This window comes from Delphinus delphis, chromosome 17 (assembly GCF_949987515.2).
Source record: "Delphinus delphis chromosome 17, mDelDel1.2, whole genome shotgun sequence".
NCBI lineage: Eukaryota > Metazoa > Chordata > Mammalia > Artiodactyla > Delphinidae > Delphinus > Delphinus delphis.
In genome coordinates, this window is record NC_082699.1 from 34220992 (window position 1) to 34241885 (window position 20894).

At 36.8% G+C, this 20894-nt stretch overlaps 1 protein-coding gene and 1 long non-coding RNA gene across 6 annotated transcripts in view; one reads left to right on the forward strand and one right to left on the reverse strand.

The window, feature by feature from the left end:
- The window catches only part of RIPK2 (receptor interacting serine/threonine kinase 2), a 30681-nt gene extending 15111 nt beyond the window's left edge, over window positions 1-15570 (forward strand). For all 5 annotated transcript variants that reach the window (XM_059994863.1, XM_059994865.1, XM_059994864.1 and 2 more), the window contains 8 exons: window positions 772-929; window positions 2010-2059; window positions 2897-3058; window positions 7448-7533; window positions 10935-11018; window positions 12131-12224; window positions 13839-13994; window positions 14800-15570. In XM_059994863.1, the coding sequence (XP_059850846.1) occupies window positions 772-929; window positions 2010-2059; window positions 2897-3058; window positions 7448-7533; window positions 10935-11018; window positions 12131-12224; window positions 13839-13994; window positions 14800-15137 (1128 nt within the window). In that variant the 3' untranslated portion in view covers window positions 15138-15570. The remainder of the gene's footprint in view (window positions 1-771; window positions 930-2009; window positions 2060-2896; window positions 3059-7447; window positions 7534-10934; window positions 11019-12130; window positions 12225-13838; window positions 13995-14799) is intronic.
- The window catches only part of LOC132413116 (uncharacterized), a 105271-nt gene that overhangs the window by 5414 nt on the left and 78963 nt on the right, over window positions 1-20894 (reverse strand). The window lies entirely within an intron of this gene.

A 20894-nucleotide genomic window follows, 5' to 3' on the forward strand; every position in this document is an offset into this window, starting at 1 on the left:
TTCTGTTCTTACATTTTTGTCTCCCTTTTAAAAAAAAAACATTGGAACGTTTTAGATACTTAGTTATAAGATATTGTGTATTGATAGTATCTGCACAAAATTTACAAGTGAAGTAAAACTGTAAAGGACATCAAAAGTACAGAATGTTTGTCACTGATAATGCTTTAGGCACTCCTTGTCATGGACATAAATATGTTTTATATGCTAACTATACTATTGTTAACAGATATTCTTTTAGTGGTAGGCATAAATCATATAATAATGAGTTATACTATATTGGAATTTTACTTATTTCAAACTTTAAGGATACTATTTTTAGCACATTATAAATAAGAACATAGAAACCTGAGTTGTAAACAATACCCAGTGACAATCGTATTAGATATGACTAGTTTAGCAGTTTTGTGAGGTATAGGTAAATTTTGAAAGCACATGATATAAAGCTACTTGTCACAAAAAGTGCAGTGTATATACTCATTCAGAATAAAAGGCAAAAATACTCCTGTTTAAGTTTTCAAAACTTAGTCTCTTTTAAAATTTGTAATATTATGCTGAACTTCAAGTCAGTTTATATTGCTTTTAGAGTTGTTGGGTTCAGCACTATGGAATCCAATTTGTTAAGAAACTAATAGACTATTACAGAAATAAAATATTAATATATATAGCATTTACTCTGGTCTCATGTCTAAATATAATAAATATAAACAAAAACAATTCTTGAACTTTTTTAAAGAGAAAATTTAAAAATTCAATTACTCTTTTCCCTTCCAGATTGCAGATTTTGGCTTATCAAAATGGCGCATGATGTCCCTGTCACAATCACGAAATAGTAAATCTGCACCAGAAGGAGGGACAATTATCTATATGCCACCTGAAAACTATGAACCTGGACAAAAATCAAGGGCTACTATCAAGCATGATATATACAGGTACAGCATGTTACTTTTGCTCAGAGTTAACCTTGTCTAAAAAACAAGATTAATCAATCCGAATTTTGAAACTACATTTTAAAAGTATGATTTTTATGCTTCTCTCATAAGTGTGGTGAAAATAAATTAGAGACAGTGGTTAATGTTTTTCATATTAAAAATGCCTTGCTTTGAGAGTTCCCTGGTGGCCTAGTGGTTAGGATCCTGGTTTTCACTGCCGTGGCCCAGGTTCAGTCCCTGGTCAGGGAACTGAGATCCCACAAGCTGTGTGGTGCAGCCAAAAAAAAAAAATTAAAAATTAAAAATATGAAAATAAAGATGCCTTGCTTTTTTTTTTTTAATATTTATTTACTTATTTATTTGGTTGCGGCGGTGGGCTCCTTAGTTGCGGCACATGGGCTCCTGGGTTGCAGCATGCAGGCTCCTTAGTTGCAGAATGCATGTGGGATCTGGTTCTCTGACCAGGGATCAAACTCGGACCCCCTGCATTGGGAGCATGGAGTCTTAACCACTGCGCCACCAGGGAAGTCCTGATGCCTCGCCTTAAGCTACTTTTACATCCTTAAAAATTATTAAAGCATATCTTGTTGTCCTATCAATTTATAATATTCAAGGGTTTTTATCATATGTGACCTTGATAGGGGGAGGGAAACAGTGCAATTAACATTTAACACTACCAAAAGAGACAGTACTTACACCAGAAAAAGAGTCAATAGAATAGGGCTACATGAGACAGCCTTTTTTATTGCTCTTTATTTTGTGTGAATAATAGAATCATGTAATTAAAGGGCATAGCTTATCTAGGTGTTAAAGAATCATCCACAAGTTATCCTTGCCTATAACTTCAAGTTCTTATTACAGTAATTTCCTAATTTTTCAAATTGAATTAATTCCCTTTCAAAACAAAACTGTATATGAATATTCATCATCTTGGTTCTATATAGTGATTCTTTAAGCAGCATTTCACTACATTATTACTTTAAAAAATGGTATCTCACAGTCAGCTTTTAAAATCAGTACCATTTTAGTTTATTATGAATAGTTTATAAAGTACTATATGTATATTTTTATCTTAAACAGCTATGCAGTTATCACATGGGAAGTCTTATCTAGAAAACAGCCTTTTGAAGGTAAGTGTACTTTGACTTCCTTATTCTAGGTGACATCGTATTGGTAAGTCATACTCAGAACTATCTGAATAAAGATCACTTATTTTAAATCTGCCTAACAGTCATTTTGTGGAAAACACACTAGAAAAACAACAATTTGTCATTGTGAATCCACTGTATGATGGAAAGTACTGGATTAAGGCTCAGAAAAATGTGTAGATTCTTCTTGTTCTGATAGTAATTAACTCTATTATAAGCCACTAAATCTCTTAAGTCCTCATTTTTTTATCTGCAAAATAAGAATTTTGAATTCTTATTTCTAAGATTCATTCCAGCTATAAAATCATTTGTATGAAAATTTAACTAGTGCTTCTTCTAAAGACCAGCAAATACTGAAGAATACTTTTAAAATTTTCTGATAATATTGTCTCTTTCTTTATTTTGAGGTTCATTTAGGTCAGTTTGCTGTGTAACAACCTCAGAATCTCAGTAGTTTACAAACTAAACATTTATTTTTCATTCACATTGGGTTATTAGTTGCTGTGGCCCTTCTTGGCTCTGCTAGGTTCTGCTCAGCTCTGCTGAGCTCTGTTTTACTCTGCTCTCTTCATACTCCATTGGCCAAATCAAATCACATGGCCAAGCCCAGAATTAAAGAGGTGAAGATATAAACTCCTCCCACGAGAGGCAGCAAGTCTGGCAATAGCTGGGATCTAAATATTCCTTTGACAGAAAGGGAAGTAATGAATTATTCCTAAGATTTTAAGATTCCCTCATGTTCATTTGGTTGGCTTTAGAATGTATTTAATATATTAAATCATAATATATTTCTAATGAATGAAATATTTGTTTTGACAGAAGTCACCAATCCTTTGCAGATTATGTATAGTGTGTCACAAGGACATCGACCTGACACTAATGAAGAAAGTTTGCCATTTGATATACCTCATCGAGCACTTATGATCTCTCTAATAGAAAGTGGATGGGCACAAAATCCAGATGAAAGACCGTCTTTCTTAAGTTAGTGTACAGTTTTAATCTGGGCCTTTTGAATTACAAAAATAATAAATACGCTGTAAATAAAATATTCCTTGAACAACTACGAAAGTTAGCTGACAAGCTCAAAAGTTTTTTTTTCTAATTCAAAGTTGTTTTTATTTTATGAGATGAGATTGAAGTGGTAAGGAGAGGCTGTTGACTATCATCATAAAAAGGTTAGAAATTTATTCCAAGTACAATGGAAAGCCATTAAAGTGAGTTTTTCAGGGAAATAACATGATTAAATTTAAGTTTAGGAGATATCACTCACTGCTATGTATAAAATTGATTGGAGAAGGGCAAGAGTAGAATTTCCAGACCAATCCTGGAGATCGAAAAATCAGATAGAATTAAGATTTATTTCAGAAGTAGAATGAATCATCACCTAAATGTAAACATAGAAGAAAAACTTCATGATCTTGGGTTAAGCAAAGAGCTCTTATATATGACATCAGAAACAAGACCTATTAAAAAAATTCTTTGATAACTGAACTTCAAAAAAATTGAAAAATTTTACACTTCAGAAGATGCTATAGAAAATGAAAAGACAAGCTGTAGACTGGGAATCTTCTTTCCAACTAAAAAAAAAACCAAATATATTTTCCATTCAAAACGTATGTCTAGTGCTCATCAGCATTGTATTTAAAAAGAATCAAAAGTTGCTATAATAATGGATTAACGTCTTATCTCTTATCTCCCAGAACCATGTAATAGTGTGTGTGTGTGTGTGTGTGTGTGTGTGTGTGTGTGTGTGTGTGTGTGTGTGTGTGTGTGTGTATGTGTATATATATGTACATATATGTATGTATATATTGGCTTGGCCAAAAAGTTTGTTTGGCTTCTTCTATAAGATCTTACAAAAACCTGTACGAACTTTTTGGCCATCCCAATACATATCTCCTTTGTCCCCAGTGCCACTTCCAAACTATAATTTCTTCTCCATTCCCTAAAGACTCTAGCTCTTCTGAAGATCATGCCATTAGGCAGTACTTCTCTACAAACTTCCTGGTTTTTCCCTATTGTTCATTGCAGAACAATGGCTTTTGGCTTACTTACTTCTACATCCTGCATTGATCAGTGCTGCTGAATATTTGAGAGGAGCGCTCTGCGGATCTCTGGAGTTCTCTGTCTGTGTACTTCTCCTCTTTGGTGCTCTGTCCTATAAACTCTATCTGCCTCCGTCTACCCTAACTCCCAGCCCTGTCTCTTCAACTCTGAGCTTCCTCTGGGCCCCGCCTTACTTCCCTACCCTGTAGTATAGCTGGAAACTCTCCCAAGGCAGTAAGCTTGGGTAGTCATGCTGTCATAAGGCTGACCTCAGTTGTTTCCTATCACTTAGAGATCACTGTCCTTTGTTGCCTGATATCTAGTGTCTTGAAAACCACTGTTTCATGCATTTTGTCTGGCTAATGGTTGTTTAAGGCAGGAGGGTGAATTGGTCCTTGTTTCTTCATCTTGGCCAGAAATGGAATTCATTGGTTTCTCTTTAAATTAATGGCTAAAACTAGGCACTAAACTCTACTTAGCAATTCTGTTATGTTTCTCAAATACATCTATTATTCCATTCTCATATATCACCTGTTCTTAAGTTGTGGTGCAGGGACCTCTGGAGGTGGGGTTGGTTCCTGAGACTTTTATAAGTGGTTCACAAAATCAAAACTTTTCAAAATAATAAATATTAAGGTATTATTTTCCCTTTTTACTCTCATCCTCTGGAAAAATCTTTCCATAGACTAAATTAAATATGATGATATCATTGCTCCAACGGATAATGGAATGTGTTTTCATATATTCTGATGTGTTAAAATTTTCTGTTTTAATCTAATGTAGTAAATATCAATAGATATGACCAACATATACAAAAGCTCTTAATAATTTTGAAGAGTTCTGAGACCCAAAAGTTTGCGAATTCAGACTTAGATGATCATCTTGTACTACTGTAGGAGATGCGTAAGTCCCATACTTCATGTTTCCAAAGTGAAGATGAAATTCCATTTCAATCCCTAAGAAGGAAAGCATGGGAGGAACATTTCTAGTCCTATCTGCCCCTCAGCACTCCTCCTCCTCATTTGTTAGTTTTAGAGAAAAAGCAAGCGTACTTATCTAGTCCCTTCTCAGTTTTCTCCTCCTTTTAGAAGTAAGCTTGTCTAAAGGATGCACACATTTTGTGCTTCCCCATATGGAAGCAGGTGAGGCCTGTAGCTGAGTGAGTAAAACTGTCAACTGAAGGGACAAAGTGTTACTAAGCCCATATGCTACAGATCTAAAAAGGGACAGATTCCAATTAGCTTTATCAGTAATAAAGGTGATGTTTTGATCATCATCTCTCATTATTATGTGGCTTTTCTTAATAGATTCTGAACTTAGGAAGACAAGACAGGGGTAATGCATATTGTACCTTATCTTCCCTTCTTAAACCTCCTACACCCTATGTTCTGTATTTCTTTTGAGCATTGACAAAGTAGAAACCATGAGAGAGAACTCCCTCGTAGTTCCACTACCAGATCTATAAACTTAGTTGTACTTGACGTGTCTTTCCTGCTTTATCTCTTTTACAGTGGGAAAAAAGTGTTCTTACACAATTGTAAACAGTATTACTTGTGCTCTGGATGCCGTTCCCTTACTCTCTCCAGCATTCTGTTCTTTATATTCTCTCTCTGCTCTTGCATTGCCAATCTCTGCCTGTCTACTGGATCGTTCTTCTGTCATACAGATCTATGCTATTATTATATCCTATCTTTATATAGGAAAAAAATTCTTGACCCCATATCATCCTTCAGCTACCACCTCATTTTTCTACTCCCATTTAGATCTAAACACCTTGTAGGAATTGTCCATACTTATTGTCTCTACTTCTTCACCTCTAATTCAATTTTTAACAAACTTACATCAGTCTTCTGTTTTCATATCTCCACTAAAGCTGCATTTGTTCAAGTTACCAAGGATAGCAATTTTGGAAAATACTGCTTATCTTACTTGGCCTCTCAGCAGATTAGATATGGCTGACTCTTCCCTCCTTGAAACTTTCCCTCTGATAGCTTCCAAGACACAAGAGACCATACTCCCTCTTATCCTCTCTTCCTCAATCACTTTTTTTCTTCCTCTGCTCAATTTCTAACTGTTGGAATGCCTCAGAGCTCTAATATGGGTCCTTTACTGTTTACCATCTGTACTTTCCCCCTAGATGATCCAGACCAGATCATGGCTTTTATACCATCTATATGTTAGTGATGCTCAGTTTTATATCTAGAGCCCTGGCTTCTCCCTTAAGCAACAGGTCCATATATTATTGTAGTAATAGTGGTACTTATGATTGTTTCTACTCATTGGCTATTATGAATCATGCTGCTGTGACTGTTCATGTGCAAGTCTGTGTGTGAACATATATGTTTTCATTTCTCTCAGGTAACTACCTGAGTGGAATTGCTTGGTTGTATGGTAAATTTATCTTTCATTTTTAAGAAAATGCGAAGCTGTTTTCCAGAGTGGCTGCATCATGATACATTCCCACCAGCAGTGTGTGAGGTTTTCTGTTTCTCTACATCATTGTCAATACTTGGTATTTTCTGTCTTTTTAATTTTACCTATTTTAGTGGGTATGGAGTGATGCCTCATTTTAGTGTTAATTTGCGTTTCCTAATGACTAATGGTGTTTAAGCATATTTTCATGTGCTTTTTAGCTATTTGTGTGTCTCCTTTGGTGAAATTCAATCTTTCACCCATTTTTAAATTGGGTTGTTTGTCTTAAGTTGTTAGAGTTCTTTTTATATTCTAGATATAAGCTCTTTAAAAGATACGTGATAGGTAAAAGTGTTCTCCTAGTCTGGGGCTTGTCTTTTTGTTTTTCTTAATAGCATCTTTTTAAATGCCAAAGGTTTCAATTTTTTTGAAGTCCTATTATCAAAAATTTTTTATGGATCCTGTTTCTGATGCCATATCTAGGAATTATTTGCCTAACTCAGGGTCATGAAGATTTTCACCTATATTTACGTTTAGGTGCATAGTCCATTTCAAGTTAATTCTATGTATGTTGTAAGGTAAGAATCTAAATTTTTCTGTTTTTGTGTGGATATCCAACTGTCGTAGTACCATTTGTCGAAAAGACTATCCTTTCCTCATTGAATTGCCTTAGCAACTTTGTGAAAAAACAATTGCCCATACTTGTAAGGGCTTTAGACTCTCAATTATGTTCCATTGATCTATCTTTAGATATGCCTATCTTTATGCCTGTACTAAACGCTCTTAAGACAGTTGAATGTCATCAGTTTGGGGAAAAATTTACTTAGGGCCTTATCAGTTAAATATTAGCATTTATGTTTTTCATTTTAATGGTTATAAGCAACCTGAACTCATTTTATTTTTCTTATTTAGAATGTTTAATAGAACTTGAACCAGTTCTGCGAACATTTGAAGAGATAACTTTTCTTGAAGCTGTTATTCAACTAAAGAAAACAAAGGTAAATTGTTAAATGTAATACTGGAAATTAGGATGTTAAATCATGGAGAGTTTTAGTTTAGTTTAATTTAGTTTTTTTCTACATACCTTCCACAGATACAAGCTACAGTACTGGGGCAGTAGTTAGCAAAGAGTATGAATGCTGCCTTGAATCTGTCACCAAAGAACTTTTCCATTTCATTTAAACAGCCTCCTCCAGATTTCAAAGGGATTTTCAGACCTCTCATATAGCAAATGTAAATTTAAAATGTGTAATGTGTGCCAGTTGTATACAGTTAATGCCCTAAATTACTACAGTTGTTGTTGTTGTTTTAATTCTATGTTTATTTCTCTAAAGTTTTGATATATAAAGAGTAAAAGATGTCTGGGTTATTGCACTTTACTGCCAAGTTAAGCTGTAGAATTTTTATTAATAATTGAGGCCCAAATGTGTATTTTCTATGGCTTGTTTGTATCTTTTTGTTTTCCCACTCAAACACTCCATGTTGCATAGACCAAAGTAGCAGTTGTTATGAATTACCTAGAACAGTTGTCTTATTTACTCATTCTGCTCTTGTAGATCAGAAAAACAATTGAAGGGACCCATTACTGCAAGGTTTTCTTGCTGCTATCAAAAATTGTTTAGAAAGCAACTACAGTCCTTTAGGGACAAAGTTAGCCTAGTTTAACACTTTCTGGGTTTCATTAAGTTGCATTTGAGATATGATAATAAAAACCATCATTTATTAGCCAATGTCTTAGGTTGTGAACAGGCATAACCTACAATTGATTTATCACTAAATGACATTGCTTGCCTCTTGCAGTTTGCTGGATCTGTTAACATAATCTTTGGTTTAAAAGGGAAGTGCATAAAGGAAACAACTGCCCTTAACCAAACTTAAAATTGATGGTGGCAGTGTTAGTACCTGAGTTTTTTAAGGAACTAAGGAGGAACTGTGCTTTAATCTTTTGATAAGTTTTCATTGACTTCTCTGCTTCTGAGTAGGTAGTCTTTTCCAGAACATTCCAATCTCTCTACTTCTTAGTAGATACAAACTTCTGTTAACATTTATTTTTGCCTTGTCTTTTCAGTTCCCTTTTCTCTCTTCACAACTTTCTCCTCTTCTGCCAAGCAAAGGTGGATAGAAGGGTCTGTTTTCTTGGTTCTAAGAAACTGAACTGGAAGAGAACCAATTCAGTTCCTTTTTTGTCCCCAACCAACTTAAATACTAGGATCTATATGTAAAACTGTTAATTTGGGGGAGAAATTTTTGCTTCTTAAATAAAGTAATTTAGTGTATATTTTTAAATACTTGAGTATCATTTAAATAGCATTACTTTCTTTGGTCACTGTTTTTAAGTTGCTGTATTGTTTTCACTCAGTGTTGTTATTTTTTTCTTTTTTTTTTAAATCCTTGTATTAATTCTGTAAAATTGTTAGAGAAAGAATATCATCTCCATTTTATAGATGAGATAACTGAGGTATAGGGAAGTAAGTCACATAACACTCTACACAGCTAACTAATGTCAGGGCCAAGGGTAGAATACAAATTTATTAAGATAATAAGATTTTTCATAAAGAAATTTCTGAAAACAAAGATCACAATTTAGGGTGACTTGTTTTGTTTGAGTTTCCTACATTTTTTTCAGTTCTTTGAACTGGCTCCTATAATTCATGTTTTCACAGATAGTATCTCTTATGTCTTGAGCAGTAAAAACTGAATCAAAAAAAGTTTTTCTTTGATATGTCATTTTACTTCTTTCTAGGGACTGACTCACCAGTGCATAAATATTTTTTTTTTTTTTTTTTTTTGCGGTACGTGGGCCTCTCACTGTTGTGGCCTCTCCCGTTTCGGAGCACAGGCTCCGGATACGCAGGCTCAGCGGCCATGGCTCACGGGCCCAGCCGCTCCGCAGCACGTGGGATCCTCCCGGATTGGGGCACGAACCCGTGTCCCCTGCATCGGCAGGTGGACTCTCAACCACTGCGCCACCAGGGAAGCCCCAATTCATAAATAATTTGAATTATCATTAACTGATCGGTTATGAAAAGTGATGTTAGTAATTAATGATACTGTATAACAATAAATATTTTAATAAATTTAAAAGAACAGAAGAAATTTACATAACAGAAATGGATCCAAAGATGAATTTTAAAGGTTCATATAAAAATGTATTTAACAAATGTTCACTGGACTGCTGTGTGTAAAGTACTATGCCCTATAGATTATATACATAGATGAATAGCAGTTTTCTTTCTCCTAAAACTTCTTAGACATGTTATGGAGCAGACAGTTGTTAAGTATGAATAATGAAGGGCTGGGTGTGGATCCCACCAATTTCTAAAGTTCTGTAGAGCATTTGACGTTATGTTGGTTTGGGGAAGAAAAGTAGACCAATGGTTTTGTTTTTAAATCACTCAATAGTGATGGCAGCTAATCCAAGTCTGGCTTAAAGAGACAGGAGTGAGGGCTTCCCTGGTGGCACAGTGGTTGAGAGTCCGCCTGCCGGTGCAGGAGATACGGGTTTGTGCCCCGGTCCGGCTAGGCCTGTGAGCCATGGCCGCTGAGCCTGCGCGTCCGGAGTCTGTGCTCCGCAACGGGAGAGGCCACAATAGTGAGAGGCCTGCGTACTGCAAAAAAAAAAAAAAAAAAGAAAAAGAAAAAGAGACAGGAGTGAATCACTAAACAATTTTAGTACAAAGGCATAGTGTTTAAATAAATCATCTGTTTAATAGCTACCATTTATTGAATGCTTACAAAGTAATCTTAGGGACTCTGCATATATTACTTCTAATCCTTCTTACAGTAATCCTGCAAAATAGGTATTCTCATCTCCAGTTTACAGATAAGTAAACTAAGTTTAAGTCTCATGCCCAAAGTCAAACAGGTATCCTGGGATCTAAACCAGATCTCATTGGCCCCCATCGTTCCATTAGGGCACTCTGCCTCCTTTACCTAGTCCAGCCCTCCATTTCTTATCTATAAAATGAAAATAATAATAGTACTTAGAATCATGGTGCCTAAATTATAGTAAATGCTTAATAATTATGGATAGATAGATACACATACAAATTGAAATATATTAAGTACCTAGTTTGAACCAGATACTTTATATTCATTATCTCAATCTCTAGAATGATCCTGCATGTAGATATTATTCCATTTTAAAGGATGAATTTGCTCAAGGTAACCAGTTAATATGAGGCAGGATTCAAAGCCTGTGTCTCTAAAGTTATTTCCCCTATTCTACACTATCTCTACTTTAAGTTAGATATTATATTCTCAACTGATTGAGATTTTCTATTGATTTTGTATAAACATATAAAGATAAACATATAAAATATGTTAAGTAGATTGTATTTTACTCATATAATTTTCTAATTATCTCTAATTCAAGTACATATGTTCATTCTTATTACAGAATGCTTCAAGTACCGCTCACTTATGTGACAAGAAGAAAATGGAGTTATCTCTGAACATACCTGTAAATTATGGTCCACAGGAGGTAAAAATAATTACGTTGATTAAACTCAAAATGTGAGAAGAATATGAGCAATCATTTAGTCTCTCTCACTCTTTTATAGATGGGAAGCTAAAGTCCAGGGAGGTTTTAGGATTTTAGAATGGGAATCTCCAATTTGAAATCCAGCTCTTCTGATTCTTAGTTCATTGTTCATCTCATCAAATCACAGTCCTTTCTCTCTTGGGCATTGACTTCTGTCCCTGTCCTTGTTTTATGTAATGGATGGTGTTCCAGGGTAGTACATAGACAAATCATTGGTACAGTTCTGCCACTGTATTTCTTATTATACCTTCTTATTCAAATGTAAAAGAGCTATAATACCTGCCTTGTTCTTAACCTCTTACAATGATTAATAAAAAGAAAATGCCATTTGTGTGGCTATCCAAAAAGAAGGATTTCTTTAGTAGCATTCATTCAGAATTATTTCATATTAATGATTTCTTTTAAGAATATATAAGATGTGTTCTCTTTACAGATTCAGAAAAGTAATAATACCTTCAAAATGAATCTTAAAACACAGTATGTAGTCTTTGAATCACCTTTATATTCACTATCTCATCATTGGATCTTTGAGCCCATACAGGCTCATTTTTAGATAAATACACAGAAAAAGAACCTGAGAGCCAAATTATTTAAATGCCTTGTCGAAGCTTAGGTAGTAATTCCATGACAGAGCTAGGATTAGATCCAACTTCTATATTACTTTTTCCATGGATTCCCACTTCTCCATGTTGAAGGAACCTGAGGCATTGAGAATAGGCATGTGCTCTAAATCAGTAGGTAATCAGAGCTGCAGATCTCAAATTTCTCATGAGCTGGACAGAGTCTCTGAGATTATGTACAAAATATTGAAAAAATAATGATTTCTAATATATTTAACTATTGCCCTACCCATCCAATTGACCTGATAAAGAAATCAAGTTCACAGTTTTGTTACTTCACATATGTGTTTAATTTTGTAAAGTGTAATTTGTATTAGTTTTGATTCTTTATTTATAATAAGCCAAAAGCAGGAACTGTTTAGAAATTAAAGCTGTATAACTTTTAAAATGATTTTTCTTTAACCTAAATCATTTATCTTCTATTTATTTTAGGAATCGTGTGGATCCACTCAGCTCCATAAAACTAGTGTTTCTCCTGGAACCTCAAGGACCCTTTCAGCTCCTCAAGACAATGATTTTTTATCTAGTACGTAAATTTTTCAGTCAGTATTACTTGCAAGTTTTCAATTTTCTTTCAAGATCATATTCTTGCAAGCAGTCATGGTTTGTATGGAACATGTCTTTCATTTGCATTTATAACTCGTTTTTTAAAAGTGACAGTCTAAAGATGTGAAAATAGTAGTGGGATGTTAAACAAATATATTTAAGTATTAAAAGCATTATGTTAGACACTACAGAAAGATATTTTTAAAAATCTCTTGTAAGAAAGAGGAGAAATGTTTCTAAGTCACCATAATATTAGACAAAGAGCAATGTATTATAAAAGATATAGGGATGTAGAACTATGGTAGTATAGTGGAAGAGTAACATTTTTTACAAAGCACTGTCACAACAACCTTGTGAGGGAGATATTCCTCATTTTACAGATTCTTAAGATCAAGACTTCCGGATCACATAGTTAGTAGCTGGCAAATCCAAGATTCGAAACCAGGTCTTTTTGATAAGTATTTTCATGTCACTACTACACCATGTTATCATCATGAAGAAATTATTTCTGGCTGAAGGTTGGACCTATAGTTATAAAGGATGGGCATTCCAGGCAAAAGGAACAGCATAGAGGCAAAGAAGCAAGAAAACAGAGAACAGTGAGTAGTTGGGTTTAGCTGGTGAAGAGGGTGAATGAAAGATCAGGAGGGTGGAGTCATATCATGATGAATTCTAATACTAGGCTAAGCCATTCAGGCTCATATCATGATGAATTCTAATACTAGGCTAAGCCATTCAGCTCTTTTGCTTGGGTAGGGAACAATTACTGCAGATTTTTGAGCAAGGGTGTGACATGATAAAATTTTTTGCTTTAGGAATATTTATCCTGGCTGGAATATGTAGGATATTTTGGAAGGGAAAAGGAGATTCAAGGTGGGGAGACCAGTTAGGAGACTATTGGTCTACTATTGTACTACAGGTGAGAGATTATGATACCTGCTCCAGAGTGTGAAGGAGAGAATAGTGTGAGAGATGTTACAGAGGACACACTTTTCACTTGTAGGAAGGAAGAGAGAAAAAAAGATAAAGCTGAACAAGTTTAGCTGGAAGAACATTGATGCTATTAACAGAAATAGGAAGTGAAACAGGTTTTAAAGTTAAGATGAATAATTAAGTTTTTAATTTTTTTTTTTTTTTTTTTTAATTTGAGCTGTTGAAAATGTAGGGTTCACTGAAGACAGAAAATTTAATTACATGGATTTGGGAAGGGAGGTGACAATTGAGGCCCTGAGGTTGAATAAGTTTACCAAAGGAGAGTGTAGAAAGACACATCATATGTAATTTAGAGGACACATTTGAAGTGCAGAAGGAGGAAGATGACACAGAAGGAAAAAATATGGTACCACATGAAGAAGTAAAATTCTATGATTTATAATTTACATAGGACAGACGGAAATATGGTAAAAACATTAAGCATTAACCTTTTTTATCTAAAAAATATTTACTTGTGGAATTAGGTTTATGAACCAGCTTATGCAGTGAAAAATTAAGAGCCACTGAATACTACCCTCTCTATGACCCGGATGTTCATATTTTAGCTAATAGAAATAGCTAAGGAATATTCTACCCCTAATGCAGATGTTGTGTTTTATAGGAAAAACTCAAGACTTTTCTGTGATGCGTCAATGTCCAGTAAATCACAGTTGTGACAGTAACATTTCTGTGGCTCAAAGAGCAACATTCTGTGATCACAGGGCTGCTCCATGCTCCTTAGCAATAATAAATCCACTCTCAGCGGAGGGAAATTCAGGTAAATATGTACTATGAGACACTTTGTAAATGATGCCATTTATCTCACAACCATATGTTCGGTAGATTTGCTATATGATGTTTTATTTGTCTCTATTTCTTCAGTATGCTATATACATACCATAAGTAGGAAAGCACTTCCAATCCCCAAAGACATGAGTGTTGATATGTAATAATAGGCCAAAATAGTATTCCATGAACATCTATCTAGGGAGGGATTGCTAAGAGGAGGTGTGACAATATGTTACTAAAGGTAAATATATTTTTGTTTATTTATCAAATATGCAGGTATTCTTTATGTTTTTTAAAAAAATCTGAGAAAAAGTGACATTTGCCCCCATGAATTATAGTGTATAAAAATGCAGTGCTTTGGGCTTCCCTGGTGGCGCAGTGGTTGAGAGTCCACCTGCCAATGCAGGGGACACAGGTTTGTGCCCCGGTCCGGGAAGATCCCACATGCCGCAGAGCGGCTGGGCCCATGAGCCATGGCCACTGAGCCTGCGTGTCCGGAGCCTGTGCTCTGCAATGGGAGAGGCCACAACAGTGAGAGGCCTGCGTATGGCAAAAAAAAAAAAAAAAAAAAAAAAAATGCAGTGCTTTTTCTTGGAGGGAAAGGGAAGAGATAACCCAAATATCTGAATGTTTCCTGAAAATAAATAGCATCCCTCAAAATACTGGTGTTCCATATGAGAACAATCACAGCAAAATTAGGTTTTATGCCTTATTATTTTGTTTTTCATCTAATTTTACTCATAGCTATATATCTGTCCCCACCTTCTTACTTGTCATCCCTTGCTTTTCTACAGAGCAATTTCAGCCTGGTATAACCCAACAGTGGATCCAGAGTAAAAGGGAAGATATTGTGAACCAAATGACTGAAGCCTGCCTTAACCAATCTCTAGATGCCCTCCTGTCCAGGGATTTGATCATGAAGGAGGACTATGAACTCATTAGTACCAAACCTACAAGGACCTCAAAAGTCAGACAATTATTGGATACTAGTGACATCCAAGGAGAAGAATTTGCCAAAGTTATAGTACAAAAATTGAAAGATAACAAGCAAATGGGTCTTCAACCTTACCCAGAAATACTTGTGGTTTCTCAATCTTCATCTTTAAATTTATTCCACAATAAAAACCTATAAGTAACTCTTTTTCAAGAAGAAAAGTCAATGCATAAAAGGGTATTTTATATTTCTTTTGCCTTGATAATGTTTTTATGAGATTCATATGAATATTAGAAAGTTTAATGAAGTTTCTTCTTCAGATAAATATTAGTCTCCTTCCATGACATTATTTTTTAAATTAATACAGTAGAAAGTTTGATTTTTGCTGCATAGTTCAATTCTTTTTGTCTCTTTGGTTAATTGAAACTATTTTTTCAATGTAATAATTATATTTTTATTGTACAAAACAGTGTCCCATTTTCACATATACTTTCTTTGTGGATTATTTATTGTTTAAGATGCTTGACTTTCTGAAGACTTAAATCAAAGAAACTTTTAAATGTTATTTATTGAGTTCTTTAGAAAATTGTTTCAAAGATAAGCAATACAAAGTGTATAAAGAAAAAATTAATCCTTCAACATGTGTTTCTACTTCTATTCCTAGCCTCAAGTAACAATCAAGGTAACAACCAAAGTTAACAGCATGATGTGTATCGTTCTATCCCTTTCTTCCTGCTCATACTTAAAGTATATGCCTGGGGGGGACTTTCAAGATGGCGGAGGAGTAAGACATGGAGATCACCTTCCTCCCCACAAATACATCAAAAATACATCTACAGGACTTCCCTGGTGGCGCAGTGGTTGAGAGTCTGCCTGCCGATGCAGGGGACACGGGTTCGTGCCCCGGTCCGGGAAGATCTCACATGCCGCGGAGTGGCTGGGCCCGTGAGCCATGGCCGCTGAGCCTGTGCGTCCGGAGCCTGTGCTCTGCAACGGGAGAGGCCACAACAGTGAGAGCCCCGTGTACCGCAAAAAAAAAGAAAAAAAAAATACATCTACGTGTGGAACAACTCCTGCGGAACACCTACTGAACACTGGTGGAAGACCTCAGACTTCCCAAAAGGCAAGAAACTCCCCACGTACCTGGGTAGGGAAAAAGGAAAAACAGAGACAAAAGAATAGGGACAGGACCTTCCCCTCCGGGAGGGAGCTGAGAAGGAGGAAACGTTTCCACACACTAGGAAGCTCCTTCACTGGTGGAGATGGGGGGTGGGCAGTGGGGAAGCTTCAGGGCCATGGAAGAGAGCACAGCAGCGGGAGTGTAGAGGGCAAAGTGGAGATATTCCCACACAGAGGATCAGTGCCTACCAGCACTCACCAGCCAGAGAGGCTTGTCTGCTCACCTGCCAGGGCGGGTGGGGGCTGGGAGCTGAGGCTCAGCCTTCGGAGGTTAGATCCCAGGGAGAGGACTGGGGTTGCTTGTGTGAGCACAGCCTGAAGGGGGCTAGTGATCCACAACTATCTGGGAGGGAGTCCGGGAAAAAGTCTGGACCTGCCTAAGAGGCAAGAGACCATTGTTTCAAGGTGCGCAAGGAGAGAGGATTCAGAGCATTGTCTAAACGAGCTCCAGAGACAGGCGCGAGCCACGGCTACCAGTGCGGACACCAAAGGCAGGCATGAGACACTAAGGTTGCTGCTGCAGCCACCAAGAAGCCTGTGTGCCAGCACAGGTCACTATCCACACCTCCCCTCCTGGAGCCTATGCAGACTGCCACTGACAGGGTCCCATGATCCAGGGACAAATTCCCCGGGAGAACACACGGTGCACCTCAGGCTGTTGCAACATCACACCAACCTCTGCCAGTCAGGCTCGCCCTGCTTTCCGTACCCATCCCTCCCTCCTGGCCTGAGTGAGCCACAGACCCCTAATCAGCTGCTCCTTTAACCCCTCCCTGTCTGGGCGGGGAACAGACGCCCTCAGGTGACCTACACGCAGAGGTGGGGCCAAATCCAAAGCTGAACCTCAGGAGCTGTGCAAAGAAGAGAAAGGGAAATCTGTCCCAGCAGCCTCAGGAGCAGTGAATTAAATCTCCATAATCAACTTGATGTACCCTGCATCTGTGGAATACCTCAACAGACAACAAATCATCCCAAAATTGAGACGGAGGACTTTGGGAGCAACTGTAGAGGTGGTGTTTGCTTTCTGCATCTAATTTGTTTCTGGTTTTATGTTTATTTTAGGTTAGTAGTTAGAGCTTATTATCATTGGTAGATTTGTTTATTGATTTGGTTGCTCTCTTCCTTTTGATATATATATATATTTTTTGTTTTTCTCTTTTTGTGAGTGTGTATGTGTATGCTTCTTTGTGTGATTTTTGTCTGTATACCTTTACTTTTACCATTTGTCCTAGGGTTCTGTCTGTCCATTTTTGGGGTTTTTTTTTTTTAGTTTTTTTTGAATAGTTTTTAGAGCTTTTATCATTGGTGGATTTGTCTTTTGGCTTGGTTCTTCCTTTTTTTTATTACTTTTTTATTAAAAAAAATTTTTTTTTTAATTTTTTCTAATTATTTTATTTATTTATTTTTTATTCTCCCTTTTCTTCTGCGTCAAGTGGCTGACAGGGTCTTGGTCTCTGCCCAGGTGTCAGGCCTGAGCCTCTGAGATGGGAGAGCTGAGTTCAGGACATTGGCCCACCAGAGGCCTCCCAGCCCCACGTCATATCAAATGGCAAAAGCTCTCACAGAGATCTCCATCGCAATGCTAAGACCCAGCTCCACTCAACAACCAGCAAGCTACAGTGGTGCACACCCTATTCCAAACAACTAGCAAGACAAGAACACAAGCCCACCCATAAGTAGAGAGGCTGCCTAAAATCATAGTTCACAGACACCCCAAAACACACCTCTGGATGCAGTCCTGCCCACCAAAGATCCAGTCTCATCCACCAGAACACAGGCACTAGTCCCCTCCAGCAGGAAGCCTACACAACCCACTGAACCAACCTTAGCTTCTGGGAGAAGAAACAGAAGCAACGAGAACTATGAACCTGCAGTCTGTGAAAAGGAGACCCCAAACACAGTAAGTTAAGCAAAATAAGAAGACAGAGAAATAAACAGAAGAAGGAGCAAGGTAAAAACGCACCACACCAAACAACTGAAGAGGAAACAGGCAGCCTACTGTAAAAAGAATTCAGAGTGATGATAGTAAAGGTGATCCAAAATCTTGGAAATAGAATGGAGAAAATACAAGAAACATTTAACAAGGACCTAGAAGAACTAAAGAGCAGACAAACACTGATGAACAAAAATAAATAAAATTAACAATTCTCTAGAAGGAATCAATAGCAGAATAACTGAGGCAGAAGAACAGATAAGTGACCTGGAAGACAAAATAGTGGAAATAACTACTGCAGAGCAGAATAAAGAAAAAAGAATAAAAAGAATTGAGGACAGTCTCAGAGCCCTCTGGGACAACATTAGATGCACTAACATTTGAATTATAGGGATCCCAGAAGAAGAAAAAGAGATTAAAAAAAGGGATTTAGAAATTATTTGAAGAGATTATAGTTGAAAACTTCCCTAATGTGGGAAAGGAAATAGTCAATCTTAAGTCCAGAATGCAGTGAGTCCCATACAGGATAAATCCAAGGAGAAACACTCCAAGACACATAAAAATCAAACTATCAAAAATTAAATACAAAGGACAAATATTAAAAGCAGCAAGGGAAAACCAACAAATAACATGCAAGAGAATCCCCATAAGGTTAACAGCTTATCTTTCAGCAGAATCTCTGCAAGCTAGAAGGGAGTGGCAGGACATAATTAAAGTGATGAAAGGGAAAAACCTACAACCAAGATTACTCTACCCAGCAAGGATCTCATTCAGATAAAACAGAGATATTAACACCTTTACAGAGAAGCAAAAGCTAAGAGAATTCAGCACCACCGAACCAGCTTTACAACAAATGCTAAAGGAACTTTTCTAGGCAGTAAACACAAGAGAAGGAAAAGAGCTACAATAACAAACCCAAGACAATAAGAAAATGGTTATAGGAACATACATATCAATAACTGCCTTAAATATAAATGAATTAAATGGTCCCACCAAAAGACATAGACTGGCTGAATGTATACAAAAAGAAGACCCGTATATAGGCTATCTACAAGAGACTCACTTCAGACCTAGGGACATATACAGAGTGAACGTGAGGAGGTGGAAAAAGGTATTCCATGCAAATGGAAATAAAAGAAAGCTGGAGTAGCAATTCTCACATCAGACAAAATAGACTTCAAAATAGAGTATCACAAGAGACAAAGAAGGACCCTACATGATGAAAAAGGGATCAACCCAAGAAGAAGATATAACAATTGTGAATATTTATGCATCCAACATAGGAGGACCTCAATACATAAGGCAAATGCTAACCATAAAAGGGGAAATCGAAAGTAACACAATCAGAGTAGGGGACTTTAACACCCCACTTTCACCAATAGATCATCCAAAATGAAAATAAATAAGGAAACACAAGCTTTAAATGATACATTAAGCAAGATGGACTTAATTGACTTTTATAGGACATTCTATCCATAAACAACAGAATACACTTTCTTCTCAAGTGCTCATGCAACATTCTCCAGGATAGATCATATCTTAGGTCACAAATCAAGCCTTGGTAAATATAAGAAAGTTGAACTCATATCAAGTATCTTTTCCGACCACAATGCTATGAGACTAGATATCAACTACAGGAGAAAATCTGTAAAAAATACAAATGGGCTTCCCTGGTGCCGCAGTGGTTGGGAGTCCGCTTCCCGATTCAGGGGACGCAGGTTCGTGCCCCAGTCTGGGAGGATCCCACGTGCCACGGAGCGGCTGTGCCAGTGATCCATGGCCGCTGGGCCTGTACGTCCGGAGCCTGTGCTCTGCAGCGGGAGAGGCCACAGCAGTGAGAGGCCCACGTACCACCAAAAAAAAAAAAAAAAAAAAATACAAACACATGGAGGCAAAACAATATACTACTAAATAACCAAGAGGTCACTGAAGAAATCCAAGAGGAAATCAAAAAATACCTAGAAACAAATGGTAATGAACACATGGTGACCCAAAATCTATGGGATGCAGCCAAAGCAGTTCTAAGAAGGGAGTTTATAGCAATACAATCCTACCTCAAGAAACATGAAAAATCTAAAATAACCTAACCTTACACCTAAAGCAAGTAGAGAAAGAAGAACCCAATAAATAAATAAATGAATAGGAAATGAAGGAAGCGATAGCAGAGACCATGAAAACTAAAAGCTGGTTCTTTGAGAAGAAAAACAAAATTGATAAAGCATTAGCCAGACTCATCAAGAAAAAAAGGGAGAAGACTCAAATCAATAGAATTAGAAATGAAAAAGGAGAAGTGACAACAGACACTGCAGAAATACAAATAATCGTGAGAGATTACTACAGGCAACTACCTGCCAATAAAATGGGCAGCCTGGAAGAAATGGACAAATTCTTAGAAAAGCACAACCTTCTGAGACTAAGCCAGGAAGAAATAGAAAATATAAACAGAGCAATCACAAGCACTAAAATTGAGACTGTGATTAAAAATCTTCCAACATACAAAAGCCCAGGACCAGATGGCTTCACAGGCGAATTCTATCAAAGATTTACAGAAGAGCTAGCACGTATCCTTTTCACGTGTCTCTTCCAAAATATAGCAGAGGGAGGAACAGTCCCAAACTCATTCTACAAGGCCAGCATCAGCCTGATACCAAAACCAGACAAACATGTCACATCAGAAGAAAACTACAGGCCAATATAACTGATGAACATAGATGCAAAAATCCTCAACCTAATACTAGCAAACAGAATCCAACAGCACATTACAGGAATCATAAACCATGATCAAGTGGGGTTTATCCCAGAAAAGCAAGGAATCTTCAATATATGCAAATCAATCTGTGTCA